This window comes from Perca fluviatilis, chromosome 8, assembly GCF_010015445.1.
Source record: "Perca fluviatilis chromosome 8, GENO_Pfluv_1.0, whole genome shotgun sequence".
Lineage (NCBI taxonomy): Eukaryota > Metazoa > Chordata > Actinopteri > Perciformes > Percidae > Perca > Perca fluviatilis.
In genome coordinates this window covers 22,071,623-22,095,298 of record NC_053119.1, presented here as the reverse complement: position 1 = coordinate 22,095,298, position 23,676 = coordinate 22,071,623, and the positions used below count along the sequence as shown (strand labels likewise).

Sequence of the window (23,676 nt, the reverse complement as noted above, 5' to 3'; positions counted from 1 at the left end):
ATGTTATACCTCATTATTGACCCTTTGCAAACACGTGACCACGACCACGTGACGACGCCATGACGGACGGCAGAGTCACCGGAAGCACAAGCTAAACAGTGTAGTAGACGAGCGGAAAGTTTCATTAGTTTCAAATAAATAACACTAAATAAATTGTAATAATAATAATACTATCTTCTTCTTTATGGCTTCTTCTATTGAACAAGTTGTCGTGCCGTTATCGGTCGAGGTGGGGCATATAGGTGTATTTGGAGAAGTACCCTTACTGACCCTTACCTTATTCCTCCCTCTGTTTTCACGGACCACATTAAATTGCAGTCTGTCCGACTTCAGTCTACACGATCTGTACCACTATGTGGTAAACGGAGGTATCCCCAGACACTGTTGCTGATCTCAAACCTTTTAAAAGTCTGGATGCTAACCAGTTCTTTGTAGCTGGCTGGGTTACAGGGACGCAATGCTACGCTAACGGCGGGGGGAGGTACCTCATATTGGCAAAGATAAGACATCAATCTAGGGTTTATTTTGTATTAACATCTATTCTTTACTTAAGTAAAGATTTATATAACATGTAGTCTATGTTTTTAAAGGACATGGTCGGTCGTGGCTACCCACGTACCGTTGTTCACTGGCTGAGCCAATGCAACTTTCTAATGGATGCCTGCATGCATCCCAGCTCTGGGAAATGCAGTCATTCACATTAATCACACGTTAATCCATGCAGTAAATCACGGAGTGTCTATGATCAGTAGTAACCACACATAAAGTAACATCTAGCCATCTTCTTATCTGTGATTATATTCACTGTTGACCGGTGGATATTTCGACTCGATGGGCAGCAGCTAGTGAGCAGTCCAAAGCTAGCTGCAGCTAGCTGGTTGGCTAACCGGGGTAGGGGCTCCACAGACCCGCATTTAATTCAGTTGTTTGGCCTTTTTGAAGCTAGTTTCCGTGCCATGTCATCTTTAATTTAACCAATATTTTTTGTATGTGTGTTAAGTTAAATGATCAAGGGAACGGCTTACTTTTTGGGATATGTAGGTCAGTGAAAAACCGATAGTTATGTGGGACCTTTTAGCAGGAACAGCTGGTTAGCACTGCAGCTAGCTGGGTGAGGAAGTTTATTATTATTATTTATCAGTCATTTAAAACAGAAAGGCAATACATACACATGCTTATGTTGGTGAGGATTACTCTGCAGATTGTGTATGTGAGAACATGAACAGTGAACACATTCTCGTTTGACTTGCCGTCCGTCTCTTCCGCCGTCCGTCATGACGTTTATAATTCGCGGGCGTAGAGTGTGACGTCACGTGCAAAGGGTGAATATCCGTCTAAAAAACTGAAATGTAAAAAAATGACAAGTTGCGTTTTGTGCTGAACTATTTCTTGAAGGGACCACAGTGAGGTTGCCTAGCAACCTGACGACAAAACTCTTTATTGCAGTCTTATGCTAAACTAAGATACCCAGCTGTGGCTTCATATTTAATGCACAAATATAAGAATGTTTCCATTGTTCAGCAAGAAAGCAATAAGTGTATTTCCCAATATGTTGAACTATCCCTTTAATACAAATTAACTGAAGCCTTGGAATAAGAGAAACCCACACTAAGAAAACATCTGTCAGCCCCTCAACTCCTGGCTTCTGGCTCAGCTACAGCAGGGAATCACAGCCTGGTGTTCACAAGCACTCATGTTTGCACACGCAGCACTTACAATGTATAGAGTCTTAGATATTCTACTGAGAATACTGAGACAAACTCGCATAATTGGTTTGAGTAAATCAGATGGAGAAAGCTGCTCTCCACAAGTTTTTGTGGCACAGAACAATCACTGGGTAAGTGAACTATGTAGGCGAATATCCTCTTCATAAACAATTGTGAGCATTAATTGTTTTGCCCCAGCTTTAGGACTTATCCACAAAGATCTCCCTTGCCTGAGTTTCTAGGATGGAATATTTTCTCTCTGCTTGCCTGACAATGAAAACACATCTTTCAGAAATGATGGCAGACATTTTAAACAGACTGATAAACTGATAAATATTTAAAGTATTTTTCTGCTAACTTTTAAAATAATGTCAAAGACATAATGCTCCTATGGTGCACAACAGTATTTTGGTAAAAGGTTGTTATTTATATTTAGGCACTAGGCAAGCACACATTTGTATGCTTTATAGATAGCCCCATTAATGTTATATAACGTTACATAAGGCAGGAGGGTAACTGTTGGGTGCTTGCTGCTGCTTTCGTCATTTGTTTGGCAGTAGAACACCGGTAAAGCCAGCAGCTGCTTGTCAAGAAATGTTTGGCCTGCATCCAAAATAAGAACGCTGCTAAAAACAGGCTCAATATGGATTTTTTTTTGTATCTATTTATTTGTTTAGCATAATTAGAATTATCTCCAAACAGGTACTGCAGCTGAAGAAAAAACAGCTTTGGTTGCTGGGTCCTCTTTTGACGGTCCAATATTGAACCAAAGTCTGAGTAGGGGCGTCAAAGCAGTTTGACACGCCTCAAAAAACTTTGGGCCGTGTTTGGCCATTTGCAACAATAGGTGTACTTCAAAACGTATGCATCTGGGCCTTTACATTGCATTTAAATACATGAATGTGGAATACATATTTTTGAACAGTGCTGCTTTCAGTACAGTCAGTTGTAGAGAGTTCTTTTGGTCAGTTTGGGGTTTTGCACACACAGTGCTGTGCCTGCAAACCTTTAGAGATCCAGGGAGTTTATCAGTCCCCTTAGTTTAAAGCGAAATGACAAATTTGTATTCTCAGTAGAATAACTTCACCTTGGATCAGTTGCTGCCAAAATGACACAGAGGAATTCTAAATGCCAAACTGAATCGGTATGCTGCAGCATCGCCGCCACCTGAAAATATTAACTGTTGAGCTTCAAAAAGACGAGTTTAAAGTATGACGATAATCCACTCGTTGTTTCTTTGCCTTCTCTCTCCTCTCCTCTCCTCTCCAGAATGGACACATCTGTTGCTCAGTGGACCCCATGTGCCTTTAGTCCCGGCAGATCTGAAGGCACCTGTACAGTGTTCTCCATGTAAAAAAAAAAAAGTAACACCACCCCTATGTCTCCCCACTGTCCCCCTCACAGGCGTGGGTCAGATAGTGTTTGTTAAGATTTGTTTTTGCCTGCTAAACCAGATGGATGGGGGTTACTAATCAGGATAATTCATACAATGTCACATTGTCCAATACAGACAATTGCTCAAATGTAACCTTCAGGTACTTTCTGCAGATTGCTAGCTCTCATTGTATGTTCTATATGGTAAACCCCAGCCAACTGGTACCTCATGCACATCGAGCATTAACATTGTTCAAATACTGTGTGACCCACGTCTGCCTCCTCAACTCCTCTTTATACCAAATGCAAGCCTATATCATACCAAACAGATGACGGACTACAGTTTCCTAAAACCCACTCTCTTTGTTCTGTCTCACCACTTAAGAGTGAACCTTTAAGGATCACCGTTCCCCACTCCGAATCATCGCTACATGAATCTGTAACATATTAATATTACTGGCATGACTGTGCTTGATGTCCAAACATTTTTGCTGATTTCTAAATTCTCAGTTATGATGATATCTTAGATAGAGTAAAGGCAGTTAGCATAAGGTTCTGTTGCCACATTTATGAATTGTCTATATTATGTGGTGCATTGTAGCTTTTTGTTCTATTTCTCTTATTTGTAATTTTTTCCCCCAAGCTTGTTATTGTGTAATAGTGAAATAAAAGTATTTCCATTTACATTTAATTCATGTCTTTGGCTTATGTATGAGTGTGATGTTTCTGTATTCATTGTGTTTGAAGACATCTCTCAGTTGCATCAGTCCTGCCATAAATCCTACCTTGATGAAGATTACAATGTTCGTGTAAGTGTTTCGGTAAGTGTTTTTAGTGGGAAAAGTGCTTTAGTGTTGCTTTAAATTAGAGTAACATCACTCATTTAATTGACTATATATGAATATTTGGTACTGTAATATAATTTTTATCAGGTGCAGGGTATTTTTTTCTATGGCCTCCCTTATAACGGGTAAGTTGTAAATACTAGATTTCTTAAACGTTGATACAAAATTTATAAACACTTTTATCGACATCAATCAATCAACATTTATTTATATTGCACTTTACAGCAACCAGCAGGTATCCAAAGTGCTTTACATCAGGAACCAAGAATAAAACAACATATGCAATAAAAATATTTTTTTATGAAGAACAAACATATTAACCATTAACAATGCCAACGTCTTTGCAAAAGATAACCTCATTTCAAAGTTCATTATTGACTTAGAAAACAACAACAGACAAAATGATCTCACCTCATCTTCATTTCGCTTAATTGGCATGCAATTGTACATTTTTAAGTGGCCCTTGAGGTGAGGTTTTTGTCAACACCTTATTAATTTTGTTCAATCACCTACCTTGTATAATAGGTGAAACATTTAATATTTTCAAATGTCTATATTTGTGTTTCCTTTAAAGGTGCACTATGAGTTCCTACATGGTTTCAGCGCAATTTCATTTTTGTCTTAAATGGTAGGCATCTCTCCTTGATCCGCTAGCTGCTTGCTCCCTGAGCACACTGTGAAAAAGCCCGGTCTCGGGAGACAACACAGGGGTCGTAAACGTCAAACAAACACTAGAGGCACAGCCTGTGCACCAAAATACAACAAACCACTCCAGCCAATCACCGACAAGATAGTTGAGGGAGGGGGTTGGGGTTAGTGACGTTCAATAATATCAAAAAGTTATGCACTAAAGCTTTAAATTACATTAAACACAACAATCTGTACAGCAGATGTAGTGATAGCAGTTTGCTCATTAAATTACAGAGGTGTTTGTTAAGATGATCTTAAATACTTAAAAATAAATAAAAGTAGCAGTCCAGTATATTCATCATGGAGTAATAGTACAGGATATGTGTTGCGATTGTGGCCTCACTCTTTATACAGTATGTACTGTATATGAAACTAGTCATTATTTAGATGGGATGGCTTAATGGGCTATCTGTGCATGTTAATAGGTTACAGTAAACCTAATGCTTTACATGTACCATTGGTAATCTCATACTAGATTAAAAGTTTTTTTTTTTAAAGGATTATCAGTATTTATTACCATCTGGTGAGATAAGAGATTTAGCCTTCCACCATCAGACACTACCTTGGGCGATACAGAGGGTATGATTGATTCTGTAAATTCAATAAGTATAATCAAATTTGTGGCTTTTATAGATCCAATACTAAGAGTTGTACCATGATTTGGATTTCAAATGAGGCCTCTCTGTGTTGAATACACTTCAACATCCACATATTTGGATGCAGAGCAAAGACTATCCTAGTTGTAGCACACAAATCCCTCTCCTCCATACTTTGTCCTGTGCCTCTGGAGATAGTAGTAATACTTGTATCACAGAAGAACCCTCAAAGCTCCTAATATAATTATCTATCAGTTCACAGTCGCGGACAAATGAGTTCAGCCTGGAGATGGCTTTATTTCCCTGTGGAGCATCCTCTCCCCTACTGACTGATTCCCTGACTCTACCTCGCAGCTGCTTACATTAACAAACACACAACGTAATGGAGCCCATTTATATTCTAACACACTCTCCGCTCACTTGAGCTTTTTCTGCTCCTCTCGCCCAATAAAAAAACTTTATACCTCAGGTTATCCTGACTCCAAACTCATCCCTGAGTTGAATGATAGGGCAGGGGACATAGGCAGTGGACAGTGGACATTTCGCAGCGGCTGCTCGTAGGTTGGCAAGGGCACCATCTGGCCTGCTTTGGTCCAGTGGCTTCTAGCTGGTGGTGGCATGGAGCCAGTGGGCACCTGAGTAGTGGTGGCACAGCAGGGCACACTGGTCCTCCAGCTGGCTCCTAAATGTCCAATTTTCCATGGCAGTGCTGAACCCTCTGCAACAGATGCCGGGACCCGCAGGGAGTCTACTTCACTGCCTGTCCTATATTCACCGTTAACAACCACACATATCATTGTGATTGTGGCTGGCGAAGCAAGGCAACAGAGAAAAGTTTTAGTTTCAGTTCAGTTTTACTTTAGTGGAAAGTTTAAATTGATAAAAATTCATCAACATGCAATATTTTGTGCTTTATGACCGTTTTTTCATTAGGTTTTCAGTTATCTTCCATTCTTCAAATGGCTCTAATTGGTTTGTAAAATTCACTGCGCTGGTAAAGAGATCTCTGTGGAGAAAGAAAGAGAATAGGAGCATGCAATCACTTGGCAATCATCATTTATGCAGTAAGCATAGGAAGAATCATAACATAAATAAGTGTAGTTAAAAGTTTTTACTTGTAGAATATTTACCTCATATCACTGCAATGTAGACTTCTGTTTCTGAGCTTTCTGTTTATTTGTCAGTTTCAAGAAATGTGCAGGATTGACTGACTGCACAAACATATAGAGCATCAGCCAGAAAAAGAAGAAAAGTCACTTTGAATCGCCATATTTGTCTGTATAAAAACAAACACGCACAAGTACAAATGTTCTACAGTCCCACGGTGCCTATGGCTTTGTTTTCCAGATTTAACTGTGGCTGCTGCTGAAAACTAAATAATCAGATAAGCCACCATTCATCATGAACCAATTCACTTAAATTACACTTGCTAATTAGCACTAAATACAAACTGAAGCTTGTTAGCGTAGGGATGGGTGGGCCTGAGTGGGTTTATGCAAGTGTCACTCAAACATGGGAAGCACTACTGTGTTTTTTTGTGTAAATTTGGCAAATTAAACTATTTGCCAAACGTTTTCATTAGTCCTCTCCAAATTGAATAAACTACAAATCAAACTGTTCTGCTGCTGTAGCTGTATATTACATCTGGAAACCAGATGTTATGTTGGTATGATTAAGCCTATCCTGTACTTTGTCTGGATGTAAATGTGGTACGTTCCAACAATTTGGCCCAGACTAAAATATCCCAACAAGTATTGCATGGATTGCCATTCAATTATAAATGGACATTCGTGGTTCCCAGATGATGAATCCTTCTGACTTTGCTGATCCCCTGACTTTACCTGTAGCACCACCATGAGGTTGACATATTTGGTTATTGGTGAAATATCTCAACAACTATTGGATGGATTGCCATTAGATTTTGTGCACACAATTATGTCACCCTCAGGATGAATTGTAAAAGCTTGACCCAGCGACTTTTCATTTAGCACTATCAAGGAAAAATACCAGCAAAATGAATGACATTCCCATCAGTCTCAGATTAACTTTGTGATTAGTGTTAGGGTTATTACAGAATGCCACATGTCGTAAGAACTAGTTCTGTTGGAGTATAGTGCTACCCTTAGTCTTAGTCTTCCTTTTATATCATAATTGGAATGAGAGATTTAATAGAATTTAAAATGTGATTTTTTTTTTTTATGGATGATTCTGAAATAATTAAAAGCTACATTTAACAATTGTCAGATTAATTGGACAATGCACAGAAACAAAATAAAAAATAATTCCGTTTGCTGAGGGAGACAGTGAGTGGACCTTGAGTTACGATTTTTCAAACTACATTTTAGTTTTGTTTCATTGCATGGTCCAATGAATCTTGTTTTTTATTACTTCAGAGTCCTCCAACAACGTCTCCATGGTCAAGAATTAACTTTCATGCTCAAGAAAAATGTGTTGATTACGGTTAGATATATTTAATAATTTTACAGCAAATCTTTATTATCTTTATAATCTAATTATTTGTGTCCTACACATGAATAGCCACCCTCTATATTACAGTTTTTCTCGATTGTTTACACACATTTTCTGAAAGCATGCCTCATATTCTCAGAACTCTACACACAATTCCAAAGAACACACACACAATGGGCAAAACTCCTCAATGCTCCTGCAAAATTAAACTTTACATTCAAAATAATGTTATTTCTTCTCAAAAGGGTATTTTGTTTTCAAATGACACACACAAACCATCACATGAATAGACATTTATAAGAACCAGATGAACACTGATGTGCTCAATGTAAAACACTGAAAACACTTCTCCATTCATCATAATGACTTAGGCCTTTTTTTTGGTTCAGTGTTACACTTGCTACAGACAGTACATAAGTGTGTTGTAAAAGAATTTGAGAATATTGTTCTTATACTCAAAACACAAATACACGGTAACAAATATATTTTATTTTTCCCACAAAAACAATGTACACCGTGTACATCCCATTCCAAACCAACACAAAGTTTCACATACAGTGGTCTACATACAAAACAGAAGAATTTACTGTATACAGTTACATAAAATAATACCGTAAAAAAAAAAAAAAAAAACTATGCTGCATCCTCTCTTCTGTTTTGGTCTGGCCACAGCACCTCATCCACGTCACAAGCAATGTTTTCCCTGGCCAAGCAGCGGGGGAAATATCGCCTAGCATGGCGATTCCAGCCATGAAAAGCATCAGCTGCTATATCTCCACATGAGTCTTCCATAGCTTGGAGAAGAGGTAAACCGCGTTTGTGGATTTCTGTCATATACTTTCCATCTCCACGAAAAAAAAAAAATTCCTCAATAGGATTGAGGAATGGAGAATATGGAGGGAGATAAAGGACTAAAAAGCGTGGGTGGGCAGTGAACCAGTTATGAACCAGAGCAGCCCTGTGGAAACTTACATTGTCCCAAATGACAACATACCTGAGCTGCTCTGGGCCATCTACCTGATCTGGTGGAATGAGTGTGTTGTGTAGGGTGTCCAGGAACGTGATCAGATGGGCAGTGTTGTAGGGGCCAAGGGTAGCATGGTGATGGATGACGCCTTGGTGGGTAATCGCTGCACACATTGGGATGTTCCCTCCGCGCTGGCCAGGGACTTCAACAATGGCACGCTGGCCGATGATATTCCTTCCCCTCCTTCGTCTTTTTGTGAGGTTGAATCCAACCTCATCAATGAAGATGAACTGGTGCTCCACTGCAGCCACCTCTAGCTCAAGGACTCTCTGTAACACACATGACAATATCAGAAATAGACATGGAGTGGTCACTATTGTGGAGCACAATCATTATGATTACAATACTGAAATATGTATAATTTATACAGTGTTGAGAGTATGCATCAATTGTGGGATTGTATAGGACTCACTTGCACATAGTTATGTCGCAATTCTTTGACTCTTTCTGAATTGCGTTCAAATGGCACCCTGTAGACCTGCTTCATCCTCAGATTATTTCTGCGCAAGACACGGTCCAGTGTTGATAAGCTTACCCTATCAATATTTTGAAACATCTCATTGTTTTCTAGGATTTTTCTTTGTATTTACCGTAATGTTATGGCGTTATTTTCTAGGACCATGTTGATTATTTCAGTTTCCTGTTCAGGAGACGGAAGACGTTCCCGACCACCTTGTGTTGGTAATCTTTCAGTTCTGCCAAACAAATAGTAAAATACTGTAAATACAAAGTAGGAATACATTTCCCAAATACTTGAAACATACTTTATTTTTACAGTCCTACAGAACAGTCCACAGGCAATACTGTACTACTGTACTCACTGAGTACTGTATTGATATGTAGTATTGCAATTTTCTAGTGAGAGTATTTCTTACCTATTCTCATTTCGGAAAGTCCGGATGATGGATGCTACAGTGTACCTGCTCAAATTTGGCTGTACTCTTTGCCCAGCTTCCCTCATTGTTAGACCATGGTTGACCACATGATCAACCAAAGTGGCTCGGATCTCATCAGAGATTACGGTCCTTGGCCTTCCCCTTCCTCGTCCTCGTCCTCCCCGTCCTCCTCCACTTACTCTCACTCCTCTGGCTCTGCCTCTGTTTCCAATGTTGGCATCCATTGCTCCAAAACAGAAGAGCTCACCTGTTGCCCTTTTATGCTAAAGCTCTGATTGCTAATTGTAAAACTGTGTGATGGGTGTTTGCCCATGTGATGAGTCAGTGTTCATATTTGAATGTCAGTGTGTTTCTTGTGAAAACAAGAGATTTTCTGCATGAAAATTGTGCCAAATGCAGAGAAATTGTGTGTAGTGTTTTGAAAAAAGTGTGTTTTAGAACTGAAATTTGAGTGTAAAGCAGGAATTGTGCTTGTAGTTCAGCTGAATTGGTTAAGGGGGTTGGTGCATGAGTTACATGTTGTGGTCATTGTGTCTCAAGTACCAGTAATTGTGTGTAAACAATTGAGAAAAACTGTCTTCCCGGGATGGGTCATTGCAAAGGGATGACACAAAAACATTTTAATTCAAATGAAATCAATACAGGATTTAATAGCAAAAGTTGCTGTATTTTTCAACAGTGGATTCTGTCACTAGTTGCTACAAATCCTCACAGCGGTGCAACAGTTAGTGCTGATATTCATCTCTTAATTCTTAACTTGATTCAACCCATTTTCCCCACAGAGAAAGAGTAAGGCAGACATCATTATCACAAACCCATGTCTGGGGATTCAGTGAGTTGATGGATGTGTTGAGAAATATATCCAAGCCACATGTTCCTTTGTAAGGTATAAGAAACCTGCAGAAGGCATTAGAGAGGAATTGTGTTTCCCTTGTGGCCACTGGGGACAAAAACCATCTTGTGCTCGGTGAAAGGAATGAAGGGGAAACCTGCTACTGCAGCTGGCTGGGACTGACTGCACTGATACATTTCACAGGGTCTCCCAGAGTCACAGAGCTGTCAGCACAGAGTGACAGGCCATGCCAGGACATGATACACTGATCAAATTGGGGGATAGCTCAAAGACAGTAGGAGAGTCCAGTTGATCTGTGGCTGTGGCTGGTTTATATTTATCTGTAGCGAGAAGTAGTAGTTGTTTTTCAAACGTGTGTCTTTTTTTGATTAGGTGCTAGAAGACATGTGAATTGAGCAAATAGTAAATAATGTGAAAAGTTTAAAAAAAATACCTCCAAAGGGACCTCGAGCGCTCACCCAGCAAGTATGCATTGGAGCTCCTTTGCAGCGAGCTGAGCGGAGTTTAACGGAGCCCGACCGGCAGCCCTTTGCGGCGTGTCATACCTCTCCCTTTGTCCCTGTCTATCCACTGTCACTATCTAATAAAGGGAAAAAATGCCCCAAAAAATAATCTTAAAAAAAAAAGCCTCCAAAGACATGAAAAAAGAAACACATCTTAAAATGTTGATTTAAATCCCAATGCAATCGATCACAATTGCCAACACAACTGCATCCACTGCATTGAGGAAGTAGTCAATACACTGTGAACACAACAGTATCAGGCTTCAACACCACACAAACATTTTTGAAACTCCAGCTTTTATGTGTTCTCTCAATTATTGCATGGTCCTCCAAAAATCAATATCTCATCTCTCAGTCCAACTGCAGACTTGGAAGAGGCCTCAGTTAAACAGCTTTTTCATAATATAACCTATGGTATTTTAGTCAGGGGTTAAGTCTTTCATAGCTCACTCCCTCTAACCACTGGTCAACCCTTAAAAAAGAAAGTAATTTCTACTCCTAGACCCATGTCATACATAGCTACAGTATAAAGTCTGAGAATTTTTACCAAAAAGTAATTGTCTCTTCTAATGTCAGCTTGTTTTATTTGACTAACTGTTAGAGGCCTACAATGGTAAACCTGTCCAGTTTTTTCACAAGAAGCAAAACTCTACAGCCATGCATAGCGACACTATGAGGCTAGGCACACCTGTGCTTTGAGCTAAATGCTAACTACAGCATGTTAATGTTCTCACAATGACAGTGCTAACTGTTTTCCATGTATTCCATGTATACATTTTAGTTTAGAACTTTAGCAAGCTAACCCTTGCTAATTAGCACTCAATACAATGTACAACTGAGGCTCGCTAGCATAGGGATGGGTGGGCCTGGGTCACCCGAGCATGGGAATGCACTACTGTTTTTGGTTTAGCTGTAATAGTTTGTTTTTAGTGTAGCATAAAGGGACTACAGCTGCATTTTATGACCCTGTGTTGTACAATGACAATAAATCAACCTTGAAATTGACAATTTGAGCTAGCTAATTTATTAAAAAAAAAATGAAAGAGCTCGGTTTTGCCACGTTAAAGTTTGTCGACTGCTGTTACAGCAGTCCACAAACTTTTACGTGGCAAAACCGAGCTCTTTCATTTTTTTCCTCAGACTAAAAGTCAGGGGATCAACAACACATTGAGTTATCCTTTAAGGAATGTGAATATCTACAAAGTTTCATGGCAATCTATTTAATAGACTTCTCTATCCCAAGAGCCACACCTTTTCCTTATTTCATATTAATCATCCCAGGACTCCTCAGATATTACAAGCAGTTGGAGAGGTTTGATAACTACTGCCTCCAATTCTGTTCACTTTTCCTCCCTCAGATATTTTCAACCCAATCTATAACTCATTTACACGTATACATGTGTTGTAAGTAAATCCTTCTGGGGAACAAAACACATAACAAATTCATATTGTTTCTCACTGGCATAAATCAAACCGAGGACAGGCCCAGAGCAGGGCTCGTACTAATCTGAGCCCATTGTCATGTGTACGCAGGCTACATATTCAAGTGTCCTTGTGAAGATAGTATCATTATTTCTCATATCGCCCATATTAATTGGGTCAGCAGCTGCAGGAAGCTTGAACTGTGCTGTTGCTTGGCAACAAATTCCCAAGCATATAGAAAAACGTAACATTTGTAAACCTTGTTTAAAAAATGTTCTAACAATAATGTTAGAAATTTTTTTTAACAAGGTTTACAAGTGTTACGTTTCAATAATTCAATAATGAATCTCACAAATTGGTCAAGAGAAAATGGAGTAGATAACAAAGGTATTAATTTATTGGTAACACAAGGTTTAACAGACGTACAGTACACTGAGCAAACACTGAAAGGAGATTTCCTCGGCTTTAAGAAAAAAAGCACAAACACAGGAACTGAAGGAAGTGTCAGTTTTGCAACACAATACAATGAAAAGATGTAATAACAAAGAGGAAACCTTCACTTTCACTTCACATTAAACACAATACAGATTAGACCCCTTCAAGTCCAGAGAGGTTCTGCCCTTTGGTGAGACACTAATATCTAATGTCCTCATAGAGCTGTAATGTAGAAAAGGATCATTACAAAACCAAGAGCTGCAAACCAATTATGCTAAATTAATTGACCTCTTCACAGAATGGCCTTTGTCAAAAACAAGTGTAGCAAACACTTACGCACTTCACAAGCCTCCAGTGCACACAAGCACACAAACACACAGTCACACACACAACATGCACTATTAAGTATAAAACTGACACAATTTATTGACACAAATAGACACCTCTGACTCCACAATGTACTGTACACACGCACGCACGCACGCAACACACACACACACACACACACACACACACACACACACACACACGGCATTCCTTTAATGAAGTTTAACAGTGTTATATATAATCAATTAATACATAAAAACTATTATGAATCGATTATTAAATCAATTAATTAGAGGTTAATTGAAATGGTGTATGAATAACCTATTTGACTAAGACATATAAGAATGAAACCTAACCCCTTAGAGCAGCAGCAGAAGCTCTGATTGGCCAATACCTACTGTAGCAGCTGGCCAATCAGAGGTCTGTCTGGATTAGATTCCACTTTAAGATGCGTTTACACATCCTAAAGATATAGAGAGATGTCTTTAAATTCAAGCAATTCTGAAATGAAAACTGTAAATGTTAAAGCAGCAGACACATGAATTGTGAGATGCATTATGATAGGCAGACACACAAGTAAATGGAATACAATGTCATTTCTTTACAAATTTATAAATACATTTTGTGACTACATATTTTAATTTAATTTATCATTTAAGGACAGAATAATGAAAATGGAATCAATAATTGGCAAATTTAATGATATTTTAATCATTATTTTTGTACTTTACTATATAAATATATAAATGCTTGCAATTTATTAATTGATTATAATTTAATACTGCAAAACCCTGGGCTACATTACTTATAATAATGTTGAACAAAACTCTATCATGATTGGGTTATTAGGGAGCAAAGGATCTGGATTTGACAGTTCCCTCTTTTTGGAAAATAATTTTTCCAGGACAGTATAGCACATTACAGTGCATTATAATACAGAGTGATGCAAGAACACATAATATCATTCCACTCTGTCTATCATGAATAGATCTTTTGAATTAGCATATCATCTTATGCAGCACTATTTGTTCAGTACTGAATTATTTGGTATCTTTGGTCATATTTAGATGCAAAGTACTTACTGAAATGTGCCAAACTTATATAAAGCAATACGGTTAGTAATGTTGTCATAATTGAGTTAGTATTTGTACTTTACAGAAAACAACTGAAAGGCATACTGTTTTGGACCACAAACACCAAATATATACAGTATGTATTTTAAAAGAGACTTCCTAGCAAAGGAACATATTTAAAAAGGCAGTGGACTCTTTCAAAGCCAGTGTAAAGATACATACTGGAGGTTTCAATTGCAGTTAAATGTCAGGGATTCGTTTTTTTTTACACTAGGATAATGTGTCAAATAAATAAATAAATAAATAAATAAATACATTTCCATGCATTTACCAGGCTGCTTCTAAAACTTTGAAGGTTTATCTAGACATAAAGAAGCCCTGAGCTTTGGAGCAGAAGCCTACCCTGCACTTCAATGACATGTTTATGCCAAGGGCAAAACCACCTTTCTGACTCTTTTGGTATTCAGTCCAGCTGCAGCAGCAACATAAGCAATCATGAGGTGGCTAGTTGGTTGGATATTTGAATTTGACTTAGCTGATTGCATTTATTATCTCTGCAACTAATATCAAGTGAAGAGATATGAATAGGTCTTCAAAGTACATTGATGTTTATAATTATGTAATTTCAACAAGAAGTGAGAGTAAGAGTGACCTCACATGAAAAAAAAAAAAGATAAAGTCTTAGGATCTAATGAGGTAACAAGTGTCGGTATATGAAAGCATATATAAGACATTAATAAAGCAGACCGTAACTAGGACATCTTACGTTTTGTTGCCTGTATGGACTGAATATGTTTCTGTCTGTATCTGAAGATATGAAATATAAAGGCACTAGTGTAGCTGCAACACTGGTGTGATACAATAAAATCCACCTGATTGCAGTTTCACGACTGTAGAAATACTCCTCTGATATAGGCACCAAAATAGTTTGCCGTGACAAAATTGAATTATGAAAATGCAAAATCCGAGCGAGCACCATGTGAATTAAAAGTTTGCATTCTGTTCTAAAAGATGGGTTTGTTATCAGAATTGGTGCCGTTTTAGAGGCTTTTAAAAAGATAGTTTTACAAAAATATATTCAAACAAATGCAACTGCAACAGCCATCAGGACTGGCTTTGGTGATTATGTAGCATAGCTTTGTCCTTCTCCTGAGTCTCATGTATGGGTCAACTTCTGTTGCAGCTTGGCGTTATCCGATGAAAAACGTCGAGTGAAGATCTTGATGAACTGCATTTTGAGCTCTCATTTTTAACCAGTCCGCAGTTATATAGTTCAATGTTTCACGAGTTCATTCCGTTATGGAGAGAGCTTGTGGACATCAAAAGAGACTGCTGGTTCCTCAGCGCTGTCAATCACAATGCTCGGATGGGTCTCTTGGGTTTCCATGGAAATCGTCGAGTTCGTAGAGGACGTTGCTCCAAAGTGTGGCCCGTCCACCGAGAGAAGCATGGGCATTCCCGTTCGTTTCAGACCGTCACTCATGGTCATGTGCACCTCCTCTGGCGTCACGCCCATCTCCTTGCTGTACTCCGACGGCGACTTTCTCTTTATCCTCTCATACGTCTTGTCCTGGTTTTCCGTGAAGGTCTCGCTCTCCTGAAATCGCCCAAAAAACCAAATGAAGAATCCGAAGAGGACGAACGCCGCCAGGCTTGGGATGAAGGCCAGGCACTTGATGTCCAGGCTGGCTCCGGTGTAGCGGCTGTGGAGGAACATGTCCCGCTCCACGTAGGTTAAGTTGCTGTCGGGATTGATGTTGGTGGAGCGCCACTTGTAGGTGAGTGTGCTGTGGTTGAAGAAGCTGAGTGTTTCTGGCTCCTCCACTGTGAAGATCTTCTCACCAGGCCCAACATACTGACCGTACTCGTAGGGCTTGTAGAAGATCTGGTTCTTCCACATGTTCAGGTCCAATATCAGCACGAGGAAGATGATACCGTAGTTGAACCACTTACCTGTAACAAGACACGGGACTTCGGTTAGATTACAAACTATCTTTTGACAGATAAGCAAGGAATGGTAACACTTTACTTGAAGGTAACTACATAAGAGTGACGTGACACTGTCATGAACACATGACACTGTCATGACACGTGAACCCTGACCCTAACCCTAACTTGTCATGACAAAAACAGAATGACACTTACTAAAAGAAGCGTTATGTCATAAACGTTTATGACTTGTAATATAATGTTATAATGTATAATGTTTATTACACGTTAATGACAGTGTCATGTCACTCTTATGTAGATACCTTTAAGTAAAGTGTAACTCAAGGAATAAACATGCACGCTCTGTACAGATAATTTAACAGACAGGCAGATTGATGTACAGTGTCCTACTCCAAACAAAATTTAAAGGGCAGAGTCAGACAGATAGATACGCTGTCACCTTCATTTGTCAGGAATCCCACTCCTTTTGCATATCTCTCATGCATTGAGACAGATCCATTTGTAGGTGCTACTTCCTCAACAGTATCTTCTAACGAGATCACTACATTACCACGAGACAGCCATCTCCCCCAGGTTGACTGATAGCAGGCAGATGTCTCCCCGGGTATACGGGACACCTCTCCCTTTCTCTCCCCGTGATATGCTGTTAATAAGCTTTTAGTTAAACCAATCACGTCGAGCCGGAGCCATTTCCATAATGCTTAATGGATATGCAAAGCATTAGGGTTAACAACCTTTCGCGAATCACTGAGCGTTTGAACAGCTTAACATTTAGCACAGGAACATTGGTTTTGCCTTCTCTTTATGGTTGTGAGTCAGCGTGTGCAGTCAACGGAACAAAATGGAGAAACTGGGAGGACAGTTTCAAATGGGAAATACATGCGTTTGCCGAGAACATTAAGACACAGACGTGAAAGATGAGGAGAGATGTGTCTCGGCACACGGCAGGGAGGAACATGAGAAACACAGTTGCAGCGGTGGAGCCACCTGTGTGCCACATCAGCTACACATGTATTATAAATTGTTGCTGTGGTTTAGCCATCAAACTGTTTCCTACATGCAGGAAAATGCAAAACTAGAGCAGGGAAAGCATGTTTGGTATGCATAACACAATGCAGAAGTAGGCCAAACTATAAACTATAAGTATGTCTCCCTTGTGGACATTTTTGCTTTATTTTTTGCTATTTAATCAGTTAATGAATATGGGCTTTAATTTGAATCTGTAAAGAACTATTTAGTAAAGGTAGAGGTACTGTTCTTTGTATGCAGCACCGTGCACGTGTCTGCTTGTACCTGTGATATGAATGTGGTACTCCTCTTTAAAGATACTCTTGCAGACAGGAAGCTTGACCTTCACATGCGTTGTTGACATTCCTGGTAGATTCATATCCAGGTCACCCATGAATTGAGGGAACTCCCAGTCCTGAAACAAACACACACCCGTACATGTATCTTGCCACTGTGATAATGTTGCCTCAGCTGCAAAAACACATTTAACTAACCACATTGACATGACAAATGTCAGCCATGTATCATGCTTTATTGGGTGAGGAACACTGAACTTTCTCATATTAGCTGATATTCATCACTCTTCATGCACTAACTGGAGGTCAAACATGGTGCCAGCCGCTGTAGACTGGAGACTACACTGTGTGTTTACAGGCGTGTGGAGTGTACTAATGTGCACTGGGCTTTCAACATGTCAAAACACATCAACAGGCACCCCAAACTGACATTTAGAAGCAGCCCATGCCCTGTGGTGTCACTTAGCTCTTTTTGCTAGTATGTGGTTATATTTGGTGACCAGAAGCAGTCGCTACTCTTGATGAGATGCATATGCAAAATAAATTAATCAATCCAATAAAAGAAATATATTTTTATGGGTGGCAAACAATTTAGAGTGGATCTTTCCCAAACCATGCATCTCCAAAATGCCAACTTTAAATTGGCTAAGAAAACACAACTGTGATCACCTTTGTGACTTTTCAGTGAATCAAATAACATTTTAAATGGTTTACTTAGCTTATAAGGTAGAATCATTTTATCAACTCATAAAAGGAACAGTAAACCCCTTCAGTTTATCTGAAAAATCTAAAAGATTTGAAAATACATAGTTTTCACTGGCCAGTGATGAAATGTAGACAATTTTGCATCAGTGAATATGTTAAGAAAATTAAAATGTATGTACTGTCTTATTGTTTCCCAAAATAATGACTTAGGAGGCCTGTATTTGACTTTGTAACCTTCAGTTAAAAAGTAAATTTCTTTTATTATTGGACCATAATTGCTTTATTTCATAGTGAATAAATTGCAACTGTTAGAAGTGCAATACAAATATATTTTTATGTACTCAAAACTCAAAAAGAATCCCTACTGTAACTGTATGTAGTTACTAGCTACTTATGCGTTATGAAAGTGTGTATTTAAAATGGCAAACACAGATGAAACTAATGAAAATCACAGAGGCTGAACATTTAAATGTTGTTTCTACTGAGCTGACTTAATCATCTCGCAAATTAGCTTTTATCATCGCTGTTAAAGAAACAAAAACAAAGCACAAGTCAGTTTTTCATTTTTATATTAGCTGCATTTTCCCATTTTTTCCCTGTTATTTGTACAGAGCGTCTTGCTGCATTATATTACCACAAGTCTACATTTCCTGTATCCTCATGTGATCCAGAGTCTCCCATGCCAATATCTAAGAACAGCATAACAGCTTGGTGATGGCCCCCTGGATATTAATTAAGTCCTCCACTCCTCTTCCATATCTGCAGTATCTGTTGCTATAGCACTAACAGGCATGGCATTTAAGCCATGTACCTCCCTCCCACAAAATAATGAGTCTCAAAGACATATAGAGGAAGAGTAAACTGGTAGTGTGTATTGGCATATCATCAGCATATGTAAATGTGTGTATGCATATACACAAAGGACATAGAAATCTGACACTCAGCTGGGAAAATGCAAAGAAACAGTACAATTATACACAAAACTATAAAAAAAAAAGTAAAACCCAGCTTGAAGGCAAATCCAGGTCATTAATTGGGGTATTAATTAGTTTGAGAACACCACCACCCATCTTTTCTCATGGAGGTGAAGGATTAACTATGGCACCTTGTGCTCCAGGATGGAGGCGAATGAAGCTGTAGGGAGGGCTGTGGCGGATGAATTTGTATTGACTTGTGGAACGTAGAGACGGCCGCCAGTGCTTTGGCCGTGTAACAGCGCAGGCTAGCTCAACTCATAAATAACTGTAATAAATGTGCTTGCTGTACACTGTGCAGAAGATGAGAAGGGCCTGTCGTAAACAAATCCATGTGAGTAGCGAGTGATATACCTCCTCCAAGTAAGGCGGAGAGGGAGTCACAGGGAGGAGAGAGTCGCAGGGACCAGACCCTCCCTGTGGGTCAAACCGAGATGTCAAAATAGGGAGTGTGCCCTTCATGTCAAATCAGAGCTGTGTTTTGTTTTTAGAAAGCTGAGAAAGCTGGCCTCAGCAAGACGCCAACATCTTTGTGAGAACATGCTTGCATACTACTGTGGGCTGAGCTGTTTCTATATATCTGCATAATCACAATAATAGGCTAAATAAATGAGAAAAACACCACAGTGTGAAGTAATTACTGGCCAGAGCAGCCAGAAGCCCTCCTTAAATGAATGAATTGTTTCAATAAATAAGTCGAGAAATCACTTTTAGTGGTGCAGTTGTTCTAATACATATTACCATGGGAATTATAGTGGTGTCCTTGCCAGGTTTCTGCGGAGTGGTGTATTTGTTACACTAGAAGATGTTCTCCCATGCAATTGCAGGCTCTTAGTAATTAGCATAATCAACAGAATGGAATCATATATTTCGGAAGATTCCAAATATTAGTCTTGTGTCCTCAAATACCCACCAACAAGGCCTTGTGAAATATGTTCATTAAGCATTTGGACGAGCCGTGTTGAATTAGGCCCGTAGTCAAACCCCATAGATGACTGGCCTGTGGTTCTGGCTCCTGGCTAGCAGCGTAAAGAAAAACCAAAAAAACGCCTTCTCCCACTCTCTTTCTCCTGAATACACAGTTATGCCCAGACAAACACATTTGCATATTTATGAGCCACTGACACAGGCTTTATTGATGTACACTCTCCTGTGGGAGGGAGGACATCGGATGGGGAAAAAAAGAGGGGGGAAAGAGAAAGTGAGAAATACTCCAATCTTGTGAGTCATCATTAAAGAAAATAAACTTGGCTCACGGGGGAGTAGGGGGGGAAAGGATGAGTTCATGACTGAGGTGTGGGAAAGAGGGATGGAGGAGATATAAAGGAGTAAACAGTTTGTATATCTAAATATTTGTGGGTGTATATATGTGTGTGTTTGTGCATGCGTTTGTGTCCATGCCAACTGAGAGTGATCAAACACCCCTGTCGCTGCTCTGTGCCACAGTGCCCCATTGATGAATAGGGGCTGGCATGATGGGTAGCAGAGTAAGCCAAGATACATCCCAGCTCCCTTTTTTTAATTGGCCACAGGGGAGCGGCCTACCTGCATGACAATGAGAAGGTCGAAGACCAAGATGAAGGAGGCCAGGAAGGCTCTGGAGACCTCGTCGCTGGGCAGGAAGCCTCGGTTCAGGTTGTCCCAGCTGATCCAATCGGTACTGATGATCAGAACGACCACCGACGTCAGAGAGATGAGCACTGTCCTGCAGAGAGAAGAGAGGAGAGGAGATGAGAGGAATTAGGAAGGAGGGGAGAGGAGGAAACATAAGGAGGTAATATAAATGCGAGGAGAGTAGAGGAAGGAAAAGAAGGAAAAGGAGGAAAATAAAGGAGAGTTGAATAAAGGAAGAATAGTAGAAGAGAAAAGAGAAGAGGGTAAGGAGAGGAGGAAAAGGAAGAAATAAGAGGAAGTAAGTAGGGAACAAAAAAGAAGGAAAGGAAAGGAGAAGAGAGGAAAGAAGGATGAGGAAGGAGAGGCTCCGAGATGAGAGGAAAGGAGAGTGGAGGAAGGAAGGAAGAAAGGAAAGGAAAAAGAAAGAGAAGAGAGAAAGAGAAGAGAGGCAAGTGAAGGAGACAAGAGCACGGGAGAGGAAGGGAGGAAGCACAGGAGAGGGGATGAGAGGGAGAGAGAGGCAAGGAAAAGAAAAGGAAGGTGGGGAGATAAATCAATGAATGACGCACATTAAAAAGTGCAGGACCTTGAAAAAACGTTTAAATATAATTTAAAAATTTCAAACTAGATGAGAGTTAATAGTGTATATCTTGGAAGACAAACAGCTCCACTCCCTCACCTGCAAGAAAAGATAAATCAGATAAATTCAGTTTCTCTTTTCACGGACTAAATAATGTATTGAACAACAATTTTACCTGGATTTGAAAAATGGCAGCAGATAAAGCTTCCAGGAAGATGAATGTGCATAGAGGAAAACTGTGTCTGTTTGTCTGTTTGTGGATGCAGAGACAATGCAATTCGAAACCCTACTGCATACATATTTCCATGTATTTCCATATTTAACATAAGCCAAAACATTTAATTTACTTTCATACAGTGATTTCTGTGTTTTCTTCTGTGATCTTTTACACACTCTAAATGTCACATTGCTATAATTCTGCATTCACAGTTTACTGGAAAATGTCTCAGCCATGTGAAAGAGGCGAAATGAGAAAGGCTAGTACTCTTCTCCACTGTGCATTGTGTCTCAACGTCACCCAGTGATTGCTGTGCTGTTGTGTGCATTCTCCCACCACACATCGGCTGGCTGCATTGCAGATAGTGAATGCCAGCTCATATCCCATTCCAACTGTTAGGGAGTTGCATTTTTAGGGTTTTTATTATTCCACAGAGGAAGTCTTTTTACTCAGCATGCCTGATTTTTGGTGCTGTCCTTTACAATTTGCCACGGCCCTTTAGCGCATATTGACAATATATATCCAGCAACGCATTTATCAATCATATTTCAAGCTATGAATTTCAAACGAAAGCTCGTCAAATCCGGCATTGATTGTAACAGTGCGAGTCGGGGCATCTGCCAATAAAATGAAGGGCCGCAGAAAAAGTCAGAGAACAATTTGTCTGCTTGCATTCTAATCGCAGGTGAATCAATTCTGCAAAAGGAAATGTTAAAGCCAACCTCAGCCAAACTGTGTTTGAAGTGGGAGATGTCTATATCCTGACCTCTCTGTGTACATATCAAACAGATGTCAAACTGTTTCAACCGTATCGTCTTCTTAACGTCCTTCACTTCTCCCTCTGACCCTAAAATGAACCACCGGAGAGGCGTTCGCATGTCGTATTTGACTGACAGCACTGAGCCACTTTGGTGAATGAACACCGCTGGGACCGTGCAATGCTGGTGTAATACATCTAAACAGGGAACGCTTCTACTTGGCTGTCTAGTAATGGACATATCAGACATGGTTTGCACTGCAGCATTTGTTTAGCAGTTATTTAAGGGTCACAGCTTGCGGTACAAGAAGTAGAAGGCAGGGCTATGGTTTGCTGTGTCCATTGATTTTCACCCTGTTCTTCTAATTAAAGGTGCTGACACTGAGTGAGGAAAGATTAACACGGCTATTGACTGTGTGTAACCCTGCAACGTGCTGGGGAGACCACAAAACACACACATATGCATCCACACACACATCTACAGAGACTTGTAGGAATATATAATGCATTTTAGTAAGCCAGTAGGTTGAGAAATTGTTATGAGCATGTGCATGCAGACAGAGATACACACAGCCTAACAGACAGTTTATCTCAAATGTAAGAAGACAATATACCAGAAGAGAACAATCCTGTTGTTGCCCTGTTTCCAGAACCTTCTGGCTGTTTTGCCCCAGTCTGGGTAGTGCTGATCCTGGAGCATCATATCAGTCACCTGCAGAAAGGATATATACAATTACTTATGAAGATTGGATGTTGAGGAGGTTAAGACAGTTTAGTTTAGTATACCATAAAGACTGAAAACAGGGAAAACAGATAACCTGGCTGGATGGGTGGGCGTTAACATACAAGACTTTCAAGCCAGAGAGTGAGTTCACAAGTCTTTCACCCAGGAAATGGGTGTTCCTTAGGAGTGTTTTAATTCAAACCAAGATCTTGACTTTTTCCTAATCCTAACTGGTCGTTTTGGTGCCTAAACGTAACTTTAGTCGCGGCAAAACGGTCATACTTTGTGGACTAAATTTAACCGTAATGTCCACCGAAACGACGCTTTGTACCCGGCTCAAAGTCACCTATTTTCGGGTAACTGAACCACCAACTACCGCTGATACAACGGAGGTCTGTAGCCAGTGTCCCGAAGCTCTGTAGCGGCTTAAACAACTAGCAACTGCCGCTCGACGTCATGGAGCTCATGGCCCGCCTGTGTCACGTGACCAGCCAGCGGTCTCCTAATTTCGTAGGATATCATATGTTTTAGTGTGCATACATTTTCGTACATATGCATATATATACATATACACACATATATATATATAAACAGCCATATTGTCACATATACATATATATATATATATATATATA

General features: G+C 39.7%; 3 protein-coding genes across 5 annotated transcripts in view; 1 reads left to right on the top strand and 2 right to left on the bottom strand.

Annotated features, from left to right (window-relative positions):
- Positions 1–3,766, top strand: part of nell2a (neural EGFL like 2a) — a 120,308-nt gene extending 116,542 nt beyond the window's left edge. The window contains exon 21 of the mRNA XM_039809654.1: positions 2,976–3,766. Within this exon, the coding sequence (XP_039665588.1) occupies positions 2,976–3,017 (42 nt within the window). The 3' untranslated portion in view covers positions 3,018–3,766. The remainder of the gene's footprint in view (positions 1–2,975) is intronic.
- Positions 3,767–8,313: 4,547 nt separating this feature from the next.
- Positions 8,314–9,271, bottom strand: LOC120563802. Its single transcript, XM_039808210.1, has 2 exons — positions 9,120–9,271; positions 8,314–8,976 (listed from the first exon to the last, which is right to left on the bottom strand). The coding sequence occupies exons 1-2, from the start codon at positions 9,261–9,263 to the stop codon at positions 8,314–8,316; spliced, it is 807 nt and encodes a 268-aa protein (XP_039664144.1). The 5' UTR covers positions 9,264–9,271.
- Positions 9,272–12,756: 3,485 nt separating this feature from the next.
- Positions 12,757–23,676, bottom strand: part of tmem117 (transmembrane protein 117) — a 51,775-nt gene continuing 40,855 nt past the window's right edge. For 2 of the 3 annotated variants that reach the window (XM_039809046.1, XM_039809047.1), the window contains exons 5-8: positions 22,932–23,029; positions 20,695–20,854; positions 17,460–17,589; positions 15,514–16,169 (exon numbers count right to left, since the gene is read on the bottom strand). In XM_039809046.1, coding sequence (XP_039664980.1) covers positions 15,514–16,169; positions 17,460–17,589; positions 20,695–20,854; positions 22,932–23,029 — 1,044 coding nt within the window. Of the gene's footprint in view, positions 16,170–17,459; positions 17,590–20,694; positions 20,855–22,931; positions 23,030–23,676 lie in introns of all 3 variants that reach the window. The other variant, XM_039809048.1, reaches the window with a different exon arrangement.

Excerpts from the sequence above, each read along its gene's own strand:
- LOC120563802 (XM_039808210.1), bottom strand. The coding sequence starts at position 9,263 with ATGTTTCAAAATATTGATAGGGTAAGCTTATCAACACTGGACCGTGTC. Across the intron at positions 8,977-9,119 it reads TGCGACATAACTATGTGCAA|AGAGTCCTTGAGCTAGAGGT; the intron begins GTGAGTCCTATA and ends TGTGTGTTACAG.